This window comes from Vicia villosa, unplaced genomic scaffold, assembly GCF_029867415.1.
Source record: "Vicia villosa cultivar HV-30 ecotype Madison, WI unplaced genomic scaffold, Vvil1.0 ctg.000063F_1_1_1, whole genome shotgun sequence".
Taxonomy (NCBI): domain Eukaryota; kingdom Viridiplantae; phylum Streptophyta; class Magnoliopsida; order Fabales; family Fabaceae; genus Vicia; species Vicia villosa.
The window spans coordinates 555,146-569,165 of NW_026704991.1; the positions used below are offsets into that span (position 1 = coordinate 555,146).

Here is a 14,020-nt window from a genome sequence, read left to right on the forward strand (position 1 = left end):
GTAATCTCTTGTGAGTATAGTGAAATGGAGAGCTGCTCTCTCCCCAGAGTAGATCGTTTGATCGAACTGCGTAAACAATCCTTCGTCTTTTTTTCGCCTTATTCTATTATATTATCTGTGTAGATTATTATTGATGTAGATCATTTATTTATTTTGGTTGCTATTATTCTTTGTCTCACAAATTAATATTGAATTTTGTCGTAATTCACAATAAGATTCACAAGAGTGACAAATGGAGGTTGCATGGTCAGTTGAAACCATAGTCACGATACCAATTCACCAAACTTGCAAAGTTAGAATTAACCATCGTTGTTTATGTTACACATTGAATGGAATCATCTTGATTAGCACCATGTAAGGAGATTATATAGATAATGTAGGAGGTTAAGACATGCCACAAGATATAAGGCCAAAGCATTGCCATGAATTGTTAGGCCAAGGCATAGAGAGTTTGGAGTCAAAGCATTGAGAGGCTTGTAATCCTGCTTGAAACGATGGAAACAAATAAAAGTATCATGGTCAAACTTATGGCACACTTGACATTGAATTGAGTTGCATTTACCACGTCCTTTTTTACCATGGCCATCACAATTGGACCTTTCACCTATGTCTCCGGCGTATATTTCGTGAGTTTATTGTACTTGATTTTGACTGAGTTCTACTATAATAAAGAATGCATTTCTAAATAGGGAGTTAGAAGAAGAGGCATATATGCAAATTTTTCTGAAATTTAAATCACTCAAGACCTCCAATATAGTGTGTTGATTTCGTAAATCTCTACACGACCACAAACAATCACTTAGAACATGGTTTGTTAAACTGAAAATTTTTCAAGCAAGATGGTTTTATTCATTGCCAAACAAACCATACTATGTTTGTCAAGCATTATGTGGATGGAAAGATATAACTTTATGTTAATGATATCATAATTACGGAAGATGATGATGAACAAGTCAAGGACTTAGGCCAACTCTAGTATTTTCTAGAGATGAAAATTGCACAGATAAAGAATGATATATCTGTTTCTCAAAGGAAGTACATTCAAGAAAGAAACATTATGCTTGGATGCAAAGCTTCCAATACTCCCATATAACTAATAAAAAGGAGTGGATGTACCGGCTAATAAAGAATTGGAAAACTAATCTATCTAACTCACACCAGACCACACATTAGTTTTGTTGTAAGCATGACCAGTCGTTATATGTCAAACCCAATTGAAACTGACATGCGAAATGTGAACAAAATTCTCCAGTACTTGGAAGGTACACTAGGCTAAAAACTCTATTCCCAAAAGAACTCAAACATAGGTATTGAAATCTATACCAGTTCAAAATGGGCATAATGTTTATCTGACAGGAAATCGACTACAAGTTACAACACATTTGTATGAAGTAATATGGTATCTTTGGGAAGCAAGAAAAAATCTATTGTGATTTGGAGTAGCTCAGAAGCAGAATTCATAGCTATGACACATGGTATTTGTGAAAGAATTTGACTTAAACGAATGCTAAATGAAATAAAAAGTGATATATTATATCTTCTCAATTAACATGCCATGGCATGGCATGATAAGATGATGCAGTAAACATATCCAATAATGAACTAACAAACACCTCACAAACATTAGAAATTGTACTAGAATCAAGATCATCAATTGAATCATGATGTTAATTAATACATAAGAATTCATTCAAAGAAAATAAATAACTAAAGGAACTCCATCTATGAGAAATATTGAACAATTGGACATAGAAAAGGTTTGAAATGAATAAAGTTTAAGAAACCTTCATGTCTAAGCATGCACTCTTATATACCTTGTTAAGAAAAAAAGACCATAGTTAATCAATCTAAGGAGTTTGAACATTTGAGTCCTTAGATTTATTCTCTTCCGAAGATGGTCGGTTCTCTGAGTCAGATAGCCGGATTTCTTCGATCATTCTCACCACTTCGTCCATGTTTGGTCTCATATCAGGCATTTTCGCCACACATGCCATGGCTATTTGCAACATTTGCACCATTTCTTCTTCGATGTTTTGGTAGCTCATTAGCTCGACGTCGAAAACCTCGGCTGTCCATTCCTCCCGAACGACGGATTGGACCCATCTAGGGAGATCAACCATATCGTCGCGACCTGGTGATTGAAGAGGCGCTTTCCCTGTGAGCATCTCTAGGAGGAGAACACCAAAGCTGTAGACGTCTGATTTATGAGAGTGCTTTCGGGTTTCAATCACCTCGGGAGCGCGGTAACCTGCAGCTCTAGAAGGGTTTGCAGGAACATTCATAAGTGAGGTTAGGCCGAAATCAGAAATGCAGCCGTCGTTATCTTGGTTGAGGAGGACGTTTGAAGACTTGATATTTCCATGTGTGAACTTTGGACCGCCGACAGAATGAATGTGCGCGACTCCTCTCGCAGTTCCAAGGGATATTTTTACTCTCGATTCCCAATCTAATGGATTTCTTCCGCCTCCTCGACTGCCTGTAATCAAATCAAGGTCCAATTCTTTAAAATATGAAATTACCCTAAAACACTTCAAACCAATGTTTTAAAAACCGAACTAGACATCGAACTGGAGAAATCTCCAGGTCATGATTCAGTTGCTTTAAACAGCTCAGTCCAAGACTAAACCGCGGCTGAACTATTCAAATAGCCAAACCATACACATGGTTGGATCGCGGTATAATCGGTTGAACTATCCATACGGTTTTTAAAACATTGCTACAAACTACTAAGAGTTAGAGGCAAATAAAAGATTACATACCATGCAAGAGTGTGGATAGGTTGCCAGCAGGGACATGGTCATAAACCAGAAGCTTTTCATCTTTCGAATAGTAATAAGCACGAAGCGGTATGGCGTTCGGGTGTTGTCCAACCCTTCCCATAATTTCCATCTGTTGTTCAAATTCCTTTTTGCCAACCACAACTTCTTTCAGCCTTTTCACCACAACTGTCATAGACTCCTCCAATATAGCCTTATATGAGGTACCATAGCTACCTTTTCCAAGAACTTCAGCTGAAGCTCTCAGCAAGTCTTCGAGATCAAAATTATAAGAACTTCCCTCAAAGAAAACCAACTTATTCTTCTCAGGTTCTTGCACTCCACTACCAAACTCTTCTTTCGGCTTCTCGCCTCTACCACCACCGCCGCCACCACTAGGACCCTTCGTTTTAACTTCTCTAGAGCCTCCATCATCATCACCGTCTTTCTTCAAACAGCAAAGAACAATAACAAGAACTACAAAAAATAGCAGCATGGCTCCACCAACCGCAATGGCGATGATAGCTACCTTACTCAATTTATTTTTGGAGCTGCCTTTTCCCGGAGCAGATGATGGAGTAGGAGTCAAGGCAGGAGGAGGTGGAACTGTAGAACATGGCTTTAGAGGCAATCCGCATAAACCAGAGTTTCCTTCAAACGACGAATTAGGATAAATACGGAGATTTGAAGGGATAGGTCCACTCAAATTGTTGTAGCTTAAGTTCAAATGACCATGCTTGGTAAGATTGAGATTTGGTATGCTTCCAGATAGCGAGTTGTTTTGGAGATTCAAACTACTCAGTTCTGTCAAATTTTGTAACGCCTTCGGAATTCTTCCGGCGAAAGAATTATAAGACAAATCAAGAACAACTAGTTGAGGTGACAACGAGGTAGGAATATCTCCGGAAAAGTTATTATGCTGGAGGTAGAGATACTGAAGAGACGGAAGCGAAGCAATGTCAGCCGGCAGGTTTCCACCGAGCAGGTTGGAACGAAGGCTGATTATTTTAACAGCATCTAGCTTTCCGAGTGTGTTTGACGGAATCGAGCCAACTAGTCCGACTCCAGGGAGCCGGACACTAGCAACCCGAGTTCTATCTTCATTGCAAGTAATGCCAACCCAAGATGTACAGATTGAGGCGGATGCATTCCACATCAGGTTTCGACGATGCGGCACAGCATTGATAAAATCAAGAAGGGCCTGCTTGTCGGAATTAAGATCCGCAATAGCGCAAGGTAAAAGAATAGCTATGACAAAAAGGAAATAAGCCATTGAACCAGAATAGAACTTCATGAACATAAATTTAGAGCGAAATTTCCCAGCCTTCATGTTTTCCTGTTTTGGCAACATGAACATAAATCAAAATTAGGATCCATCAAAATAATGAAATTTAGATTAAAACAACTACTTTAAGCATGTCTAAACCTAAATCATAGGTGAAATGCAAAGCAATTACAAAGAGTAACCTAAGGTGAAAATGATGATTGTTGAAAGCTTAAGCAAAAGAAAAGAACAGTATTTGGTTTAAAAAGTACAAGACAATTGGTAAAAAGGTTAATCTAGAAAGATACATTGTTTCATGAACAACAAAAGGAATTCATAGATTTTGACAGAAGAGGAAAGTGAGAAAAAAAGTCAAATAATTTTCTAGCCAACATCAACTAACATTAAAAAGAGGAACAAGGTGAATTTCAACAATGAATTTATTGAACAAATAAAGAATCAATTTTTCTTCAAATTTACAAGATGAAAAACAGTTCAAAGTAGTTCAACAACTAATAATGAAAAAAAAAACAAATAAAAAATGTTTTCTACAAGTAGTTTCAGATCCTAAACAAAGAAAAAAAAACACAGCCCAAAATTTCTCAAACACAACAATTTAACATCAGAAAAAAACCCAAAATTTCTTTGAAGCAAATTCTAGTCCTTTATATGAAAAGTACATTTTTTTAACAAAATTGAAACAACCCAGATCTGCATGTAGAACTAGTTGTACCATAGTAAGAGAAAGATAGAGTTTTGAATGAGAAATAACCTGAAGTGAAAAACAAGGTTAAATAGCATTTTTGAAGAAGAAACTGAAAATGGGTTACATTGAAAACAACTTTGGCATTGGTAACAACCAATAAAGTAAGGAAATTTACATGAAATTCAGGAGCATTTGAAGCTCAAGCTACACAGAAAAAAATAGTGGTAACAGCTATAACAAGTGAAGAAAGAGAGAAGAAAAAAACAAACATTTTAATTAAGATAAAGTACCTTGATTCAAGAAAGTGACTTCATTTTTTGTTTAAAGATAAAATAAACAAATGAAGAATGGACACTGACCTCAATTCAAGTTCCTTCTCTTTCTTGACCTTCCATGGACTTGACAGAGAAAAAAGGTGGAGAATTTTTTTTTATATATATAAACAAAATAATATATATTTGATTTATGAATATATTATATAGTTTTGGTATGTGAAAGATTGAGACATGAGGTTTTATTGGATGGTTGTGATGTGAGAGAGGTCAGAAGACAGAGCAAGTAACATCATTGTCTATCATCACTCTCTTTATGGAGTTTTGTTTTATCAAGGAAAAAGAAATAGGAACAGAAAGTGTATATAAAAAGCTATTACTGTTTTAAGTTATATATTAGTATTATAGATAGATTGAACATGATAAATGATAAATCATGTGATAAATAAATTGAACATGATTTATAGATTTGTTGTTTATTAGTAGCGTGAGAGAGAAGAATTAAGAGATGTTAAAGAAGAGGGCATGGAAAATGATAAATCATGTGAAAAAATATTAATGTTTCATTAATGTTATAAAGTGACATATAAGTTAAGGGATGGTTTTTTCTTTTATAAAGTGTGTTATAGTTTGAGAATGATGGAGTATTTTACAATTTTCTTCTTATTTGAGCATGATAAATGATATTTCATGTGATAAAAATGTTCATGTTTTATTAAGAATTTAATGGATATACACTAACTGTCATGCAATAAAAAAATTATTGATCTATTATGTTATTAAATTTTTTAAAATAAAAAATAATTTAATTAAATATATAATCGTGATTGGTTGATAATGTAAATTTAGTGTGTCATTCTTTTCTCTTTTATTAATATTATAAAGTGATGTATAATTTAAGGAGTGTTTATTTATTTATAAAGTGCCTTATAATTTGAAAATGTGATGGAGTATTTTACAATTTTCTTCCTATTTGAGCATGATAAATGATAATTCATGTGATACAAGTATTCATGTTTTATTAAAGTGCTATATAATTTAAGGAGTGTTTATTTATTTATTTATTTATTTATAGTGCCTTATAATTTGAGAATATGATGTAGTATTTTACAATTTTCTTCCTATTTGAGCATGATAAATGATAATTCATGTGATAAAAACATATTATTGTTTCATTAATATAATAATATTATAAAGTCACATAGGTTAAGGGATGGTTTTTCTTTTATAAAGTGCATTATAATTTGATTATTCATGTGATGAAAATATGAATGTTTTATTAATATTATAAAGTGACATATAATTTAAGGAATTTTATTTATTTATTTATAAAGTGCCTTATAATTCGAGAATATGATGGAGTATTTTACAATTTTCTTCCCATTTGAGCATAATAAATGATAATTCATGTGATAAAAAAATATTATTGTTTCATTAATATTATAAAGTCACATAATTTAAGGAATGGTCTTTTTCTTGTATAAAGTGCGTTATGATTTGAAAATGAAGGAGTGTTTTACAATTTCTTTCTCTATATTTATTCTTTTATTTTGTTTATTTAAGAAAGTGCATAATTTAAAATATTTTTTAAATTGTGTATTTGATATTTGAAAGTTTAAAATGTATTTTTGTATGTATAAAATTATTTATTATTATTAATTTTTAATTCTCTAACAAATTTTATAAAGATTTGAGTTAACAAGACTTTAACAAAAATTAAAACTTAAGAGTTGATAATGATATTGCATTTACAAGTTTATTATTTTAAAAGAGATAGTAATAATATTATCACTAGAATATTTATTATAGATGTTATAGAAATATATATTATAATTAAAAAATATAATTAAATAAATAATTTATTTATTTTGAAAATTTAAAAAAATTATCTGAAACAAAAATAGTAATTTTCTGATAATTTTATATACTCAAAATATTTCTCCGAAATTTATTTATAATTTCTCCTGAATTTATGTGACAAAGAAAGTATAAATTAGAAGAAACTAAAAAAAAATATAGTACTTAATATCATCTTTTTATGTCAAGTGATAATTAATATCATCTGGAAAAAAAAAAAAGACAATTTCTTTATACGCCTCAAGGCTTTTTGGCAACCTCTAGCGAAATTTCATAAATATTTCTTTAATTTGGAGATACATCTCCGAATGTATTTTTTTTTTTGGAAAAAAAAAATTATTTCGAAGATGCACTTTCGAAGACACTTTTGAAAAAGAGGTGTTTTCGGAGATACATATCCGAAATATTCTAATTTTTAATCTTGGAACTTTTCTGATATGCATATCAGAAAGAACTCAATACTTATTAAAGAATTAAAATCAAAGTGAATCAATACAATTAATAGTATAATTAATTATATTAATTAAAACATATTATTAAATAATTAAAATATATTATTAAATATATATCATTATAATCAAGATATAATAATAATATTAGCCTAATAAATATTTAAATCAACACATTATATATATATATATATATATATATATATATATATATATATATAATTATTAATAATAATAATAATAAAGATAATTATTTATTATTTTTTATGATATATAAAAAATCATTTCATAAACAAATTTTCAAAAATAATTTTATAGTTAAAAAAATTCATTTTATAAACAAAATTTTTAAAAAAATTTTAAAGTTAAAAATTATTTTATATATAAATGATTTTTTTATCATAACTAATTATTAAAATAATTTTTATATTTGTGATTTTTATTTATTATTTTAAAAAACTATGTAATTCCAAATTTATATTAAAATATGAATAAAGTAGTAAATAATTTATCAAAAAATAATGAAATTTTTTATGGGTTTTATTTTTTAATTTATAATTGAAATTAAAATAGAAATATAAATAGTATAATTATCATTATTATTATTATTATTATTATTCATAACTTATAAATTATATCAATTTTAAAATATCCTAATTAATCAATATTCTAAAATTTTCAATTTTTTGAGATTTTTTCGGATATACATATTCGAAAAAATCTTTAACAATTTTTTGGGATTTTTTCGAATAAGTATATGGAGATGCATCTCCGAATTAACCAAAATTCTAATTTTTTTAGTGTTTTCGGAGATTGATTTCCGAAGAGTATTTTAGGGTTTCAGCACACCCCATAAAATCTATAAAGAAATTGTAAAAAAAATACTATAGTGACAATATTTTAAGACAAAATTTTACCAAATAGATTAAATTATTGTTGTGTTATTTAAAAAGTAAAATTTAAAACTCATCCTCTCTTCATTTTTCTCTTCTTCTTTCTTATAAATAGATCTATAAATGAGTTTAAAACGGTGCCTCGAGTCGAGGCTGTGAGTGCATTTATCAGAATCCTAGAAAGAGAGTTAATTCTTCATCACATGCACCAACACTTTAAATTAAATTAAACCTTGACTTGCTTTAACTGTTTGGGCTAAATAGTAAATACCTTTCTCATTAATATGCCCAAATTTATGATTGTTTGCTAGAGCGGTTAAAATGCACCAAATTTAATAGGCAGAGTCATGAACCCTTAAAATGTTTTACATCAACCCTTAAAATGTGAGAGGTTTATCACAAATAAATCTTTAGTTTACTTTAATAGATTTGAGTATGAGTTCAAAAAATTTCATTTTTGAGAACTTATCAGTCTACTCTTTAAAATGTGAAAGATTTTTCAATTTTCTTATATATTTTCATCAAGTTTGGTACTTTGCAAAGACAATTAGATCCGTAACACATGATTTTAAAATTTTGAGAACTTTATATAAGAATGAGAAAAATAGATATACACTGACAAGGTAAATAATTTTACACTTTCAATCAATTCCAACCATGTTAAATGTCAAGTCATACTGTTATTTTTAAAAAAGTTATGTGACATGGCTGATTAATTGATGAATCCCAATTAGATGACAGTGTAAAATTATTTTACACTGTCAGTGCAATACTTTTAATCTCTATAAGAATTAGTTTTACAATATATATTGAAAAATATATGTTTATACTACGCTTTCCATTTTTAATTTTTATTTTTAAATCAAATATAACCACGGTCCAATATATCAATCGTTATTATATGTGAAGAGTGACACATTTCGAATCCAATATACGCTTTCTTATAGTTATGTTTTTCGTTTTGAAAAATGGTATGTTCCTTAAATTTTTACTTTTAAATAAAATTAAACTTTCTCTCACCATGATTCAGATTAAAAACCGTGAAGAAATATCATAACAATTTATTATGGTTAATTATGTCAACCGTGATGAAATATATTACATATAAAAGCTAACTTATATCACTTGAATAGTTTACGCTTATAGGAAACCCCAACTTTCTCTCGCTTTAACCAAATCTCTCAAAACTTAAACATAACTTCTCCAACTATTATGAATCAAGAAAAGGTGTTACGAATCCTTGCAAGACGAAACAAGTGTCTCATTTCTGTCTTTATTTTCCACAAAAAACTTTTCAATGAAAAGTACTTTCGTGAAAAACATTTTGAGTTGTGATGTTGTTATTGTTCAGAATATTTGTCTTATTTATCATGTTTTTCTTGTTCATAATATAAGTGAAACATTTGTCTGAGTCCATCATAGGGTTTATTGTTTTCTTGTTGTTAAGATGAGATTATAGTTATTGTTGATAAATGTTGTTGTTTGTGTTATTGTAGATGTTTTTTTACTAGGAATGTTGACGTTTTTTTTTACGTGTGTTCTTGTTTAGTCAAGGTAAGTTGTTATGTATGTTAAGGTAAGTTGTTGTTTTTGTTGATAATATTATTGTTTGTGTTGAAGTATGTTGATAAGTGTTGAAGTATGTTGATGTTTTTGTTGATAAATGTTGTTGTTTATGTTATTGTTAATGTTATTTCTTGTAAATTGTAGCATTCATTTTGTTATCCAACATGCCCTAGAAGATAATTTTATTATAACGTATGTAGTTTGAGTATTTTATCAACCCATCACTAAATATATAACCTTTCTAATTGATATAAAAATAATTATATTGAATATTAAGTTATATTAGAAAATAATTTTCACAAATCAATCTTTTTCGAAGTTTTTGCAGCCTATTATTTGTATTTTACTCTTCAATAGTTAGAATCTGATTCAATGCTTCTAGTTCTTCTGCTATCATTTCCTTCACTACTAGTTTAGTTTGCAAAGTAATTAATACTTTGCAGAATGAACTAGTAGAGAAGGAAGTGTTAGTTGAAGAATTAGAAACACTGAAACAAATTCCAACGGTTAAAGAGTAAGATATGAATAATGGGTTGTATAAAGCTCTAAAACATTGATAAGTGTAACTTGTTCTTCTAATATAACTTAACTTGTCATATTATTGATTTCTAAATCAAATTGAAAGGTTATATGTTTAGTGAGCATTTGGTGAAATAAGCATTACACATAAGTTATAATAAACACAAGTGAACATATCACCACAGTTGGAAACTATAATTGTGGTAAAATATTGTGCGCTAAGTTTTTCACTACGGTTAGAAAGAACAATTATGGTGAAATGTTGAGAAATCCGCCAAAATGCTGGTACTGGGTATTGAACCACAGACCTGAACCTATTATTTTGGTTGATTTCTAAAATCATAGTGATATGCTACGTGTTACTGTGTTTTTACCATGGTTACCAGCCCGTGGTGGTAAAGAGGGCACATATTACCACACCCTACATTACCATGGTTCATCACCCATGATGATATACCTGGTGGTAAAGAGGGCACATACTACCACACCCTACATTACCACGGTTCATCACCCATGATGATATACCTTTTTCAATTGTGGTGAAAGATCCTTTTTGTAGTTGAATTAAATACATATCTGAGTAATTGACATATGTGACTGACCAAGTGATCAGATTTTTGGGTTAAGGATCTTTTGGCACGGCGCAAGGTCTTGAGTTCTAGTCTTATGTTCCAACAAATGATCGCAGTGTTCAATTCCATTATAGAAAATTCCGTTATTTTTTGTACTTTATTTAAGTTTTAATACTCAAGAAGTAAGCTCAAGGAAGACAATCCAACCTTATGAATATCCATTAAAATCAAGGATGGAGATCCATGACGGTTCAAGATGGGGACTTAAAGAATAGTATTTAGGGTTAGGAGTCATACTAGGATCAAATATTATTTCTTGCATTTAATTTTTTTTGTTTTATGCTTGTTAAATTTTGCATGTGGTTTATTTATGCTTTGAGTTCACTAGTATTTAAATATGTATAGTAATCACTTAGATCCCTAAAATAATATTGAGTTTATGCTTTTCTAAAATGGCACCAACTAAGAACTTGATTGTTAGTAATAGGTTTTGCCAAAGCAGGGTGTTACTTTCTATCTTGAGATAAGTAGGATAAATTTTTGAATTTTTCATGTTTAGTTGGTTGGACTCAACAAAATCATCAAAACAGTTTTGGGTTTTGAAGCAAAGAGATGAGCTTGGATAAAAGGTTATGACCCATCAATTAAAAATTATAAGAGTTGTAATTAGTTAAGGAGTTTATTTACCTTTCAACCTATTTTTGAGGAGCGGTCAACGTTCACTTAGAAACATTTTTGTTAGGATCTGAGAATCACTCGGTGAAAAAGGGATAAACTTAAAATTGGATTAAGTGTGTGACTTTTTAATTTTAAACCGCTTAAAATTTGTTTAAGGTTGGTTTGATAAACGTAATAAAGTTACAAATCTTCTATTGTAGATATCATGTCTAGTAATAACAATAACAATTCACCGTTTAACTTGCGTTTAATTCTTGAGAAGGATAAGTTGAATGGCAAGAATTTCCTTGATTAAGAAAGGAATCTAAGAATTGTTCTTAGATTTAAAGGTCTGGAGGATGCTCTTGAAACCTCAATCCCGATTATGACCTCTACCTCTATTGATGAGGAAAAGGCCGCTCGTAAGACCGTTCAGGATAGGTCAGTAATCGTTACTTGCCTAATGCTCGCGGCCATGGAGCCAAGCTTGCAAAATAATTTTGAAAGCATGGATGCCTACAACATCATTCGACAACTGAAAACTATTTTTCAGCAACAAGCTCGGATTGAGAGGTACGAGACTTATAAGGCGATTCCTAAGTGTAAGCTAGAGGAATGGAAGTTGGTTTCCACTCATGTATTTGAAATGATTGGATATTTTGAGGCCATGGAGAGGTTGTTCTTTATCTATAGCCAATAGTTGCTATTGACATTATACTTCACTCCCTTCACGGAGGGTTCAACCAATTTATGTTAAACTTCAACATGAATGGGGTATTAAAGACCCTTGCTGAGTTACACGGGATGCTCATGACTGTTGAGCAAAACATCCCTATATCGCATAATAAAAATGTTCTTATGGTGCACAAAGGGAAAAGGTTTAAGAAAGACGGGACATGAAAAAAGAAGCAAGATAAAGGCAAGCAAGTTGCCTCTAGAAATGCTGACGCGTCAAAGGTGGAGGTCAAAGCCAAATGTTTCAATTGTGACGTGATAGGTCACTAAAAGAGAAATTACCCCGAGTATTTGAAGGATGAGAAGTTTGGGGCTTCTACTTCAAGTATATTTGTCATCAATATCAGTTTAGCAACTTATACTTCTTGGGTATTTAATACTAGTTGCATTTCTCACATTGTTTCGAATGTGTAGGGACTAAGAAGGAGTAGAACCTTGGCTAAGGGAGAGGTAGGACTGCGCGTTGGAAATGGTGCAAGAGTTACAACTCTCGCAGTTGAGACTTATAGTCTACCTTTTCCGTCTGGATTAATATTAGATCTTAATAATTGTTATTGTGTTCCTGTTATTACCAAAAACATTATTTTCATTTCTATATTAGATAATGAAGGTTTTTCATTTATCAATGAGAAAGGTTGTTTATCCATTTACTTGAATTCAATGTTTTATGCCATTGCAAAAAAGTCTAATGGTCTATATTATGTGGACTTAGAGAAATATATCCTTAACATAGACATAAAAAACATAGATTGAGTGATACCAATCTTACCTATATATGGAATTGTTGCTTGGGCCATATCAATGCAAAACGCATTTAGAAGTTACATAAAGATGGACTTTTGGCATCTTTTGACTTTGAGCCATTTGATGTGTGTGAATCATGTTTGGTGGGAAAGATGACGAAGTAACCTTTTACTAGAAAGGGTGAATGAGCCAGTGATCTTTTGGACCTCATATATACTAATGTATGTGGACCAGTGAGTGCAAAATCTAGGGGAGGATTTGGATACTTTAGTAGCTTTATTGACGATTTAAGTAGATATGGATATGTCTACCTAATGAAGCATGAATCAGAATCCTTTGAAAAGTTCAAAGAATTTCATTATGAAGTCCAAAATCAACTTGGAAACACAATTAAAGCACTACGATCCGATCGTGGTGGTGAATATTTAAGTCAAAATTTTGATGATCACTTAAAGAATTATGGAATTATTTCATAACTAACTCCACTAGGTACACCAAAGTTGAACGGTGTGTCCGAAAGGAGGAATTAAACCCTACTTGATATGATTCGATCAATGACAAGTTTTGATGATCTTCTGTTATCATTATGGGGATATGCTCTCGAAATTTCTGCTTTCACGTTTGATAGAACTCCATCAAAGGCATTAGAAAAGATGCCATATGATATGTAGAGTGGAAAGGTTCCCAGTTTGTCTTTCTTAAGAATTTGGGGTTGCGAGGCCTATGTAAAACATTTACTCTCAGATAAACTCGCTCCTAAATCTGATAAGTGTTTCTTTGTGGGTTATCTCAAAGAGATCAAGGGCTATTACTTCTATAACCTCACAAAGAGAAAAGTGTTTGTTGCTCATAGTGGTCTCTTTTTGGAAAGAGATTTCATTTCTAAACAGTCAAGTGGGAGTAATATATTTCTCGAAGAAGTTCGAGAAGAGCAACAAATGGACGTAGTTTAGTCTATGACAGAGGCAGTTTCACAAGTGCCAGATGTTGGGGTCGAAATAGTGCACCCACCCAATGCATGAGTCTTCTT

The 14,020-nt window shown here is 31.0% G+C and overlaps 1 protein-coding gene across 4 annotated transcripts; it reads right to left on the reverse strand.

Moving 5' to 3' along the window:
* Positions 1 to 1,625: 1,625 nt before the first annotated feature.
* Positions 1,626 to 5,242, reverse strand: LOC131623412 (probable inactive receptor kinase At5g58300). 4 transcript variants are annotated; one of them, XM_058894421.1, is made up of 3 exons: positions 5,086 to 5,242; positions 2,760 to 4,092; positions 1,626 to 2,476 (listed from the first exon to the last, which is right to left on the reverse strand). In XM_058894421.1, the coding sequence occupies exons 2-3, from the start codon at positions 4,084 to 4,086 to the stop codon at positions 1,848 to 1,850; spliced, it is 1,956 nt and encodes a 651-aa protein (XP_058750404.1). In that variant the 5' UTR covers positions 4,087 to 4,092; positions 5,086 to 5,242; the 3' UTR covers positions 1,626 to 1,847. The 4 variants fall into 4 exon arrangements, with proteins under 4 accessions (XP_058750404.1, XP_058750406.1, XP_058750405.1 ...); XM_058894423.1 differs by having other exon boundaries at positions 5,017 to 5,242; XM_058894422.1 differs by lacking the exon at positions 5,086 to 5,242 and adding an exon at positions 4,793 to 4,931.
* Between the last annotated feature and the right edge of the window lie 8,778 nt (positions 5,243 to 14,020).

Bases quoted from the DNA above. Each gene is read 5' to 3' on its own strand.
- LOC131623412 (XM_058894421.1), bottom strand. From the start codon at position 4,086: ATGAAGGCTGGGAAATTTCGCTCTAAATTTATGTTCATGAAGTTCTAT. The intron at 2,477-2,759 runs GTATGTAATCTT...ATTTGATTACAG, and splicing joins CCTATCCACACTCTTGCATG to GCAGTCGAGGAGGCGGAAGA.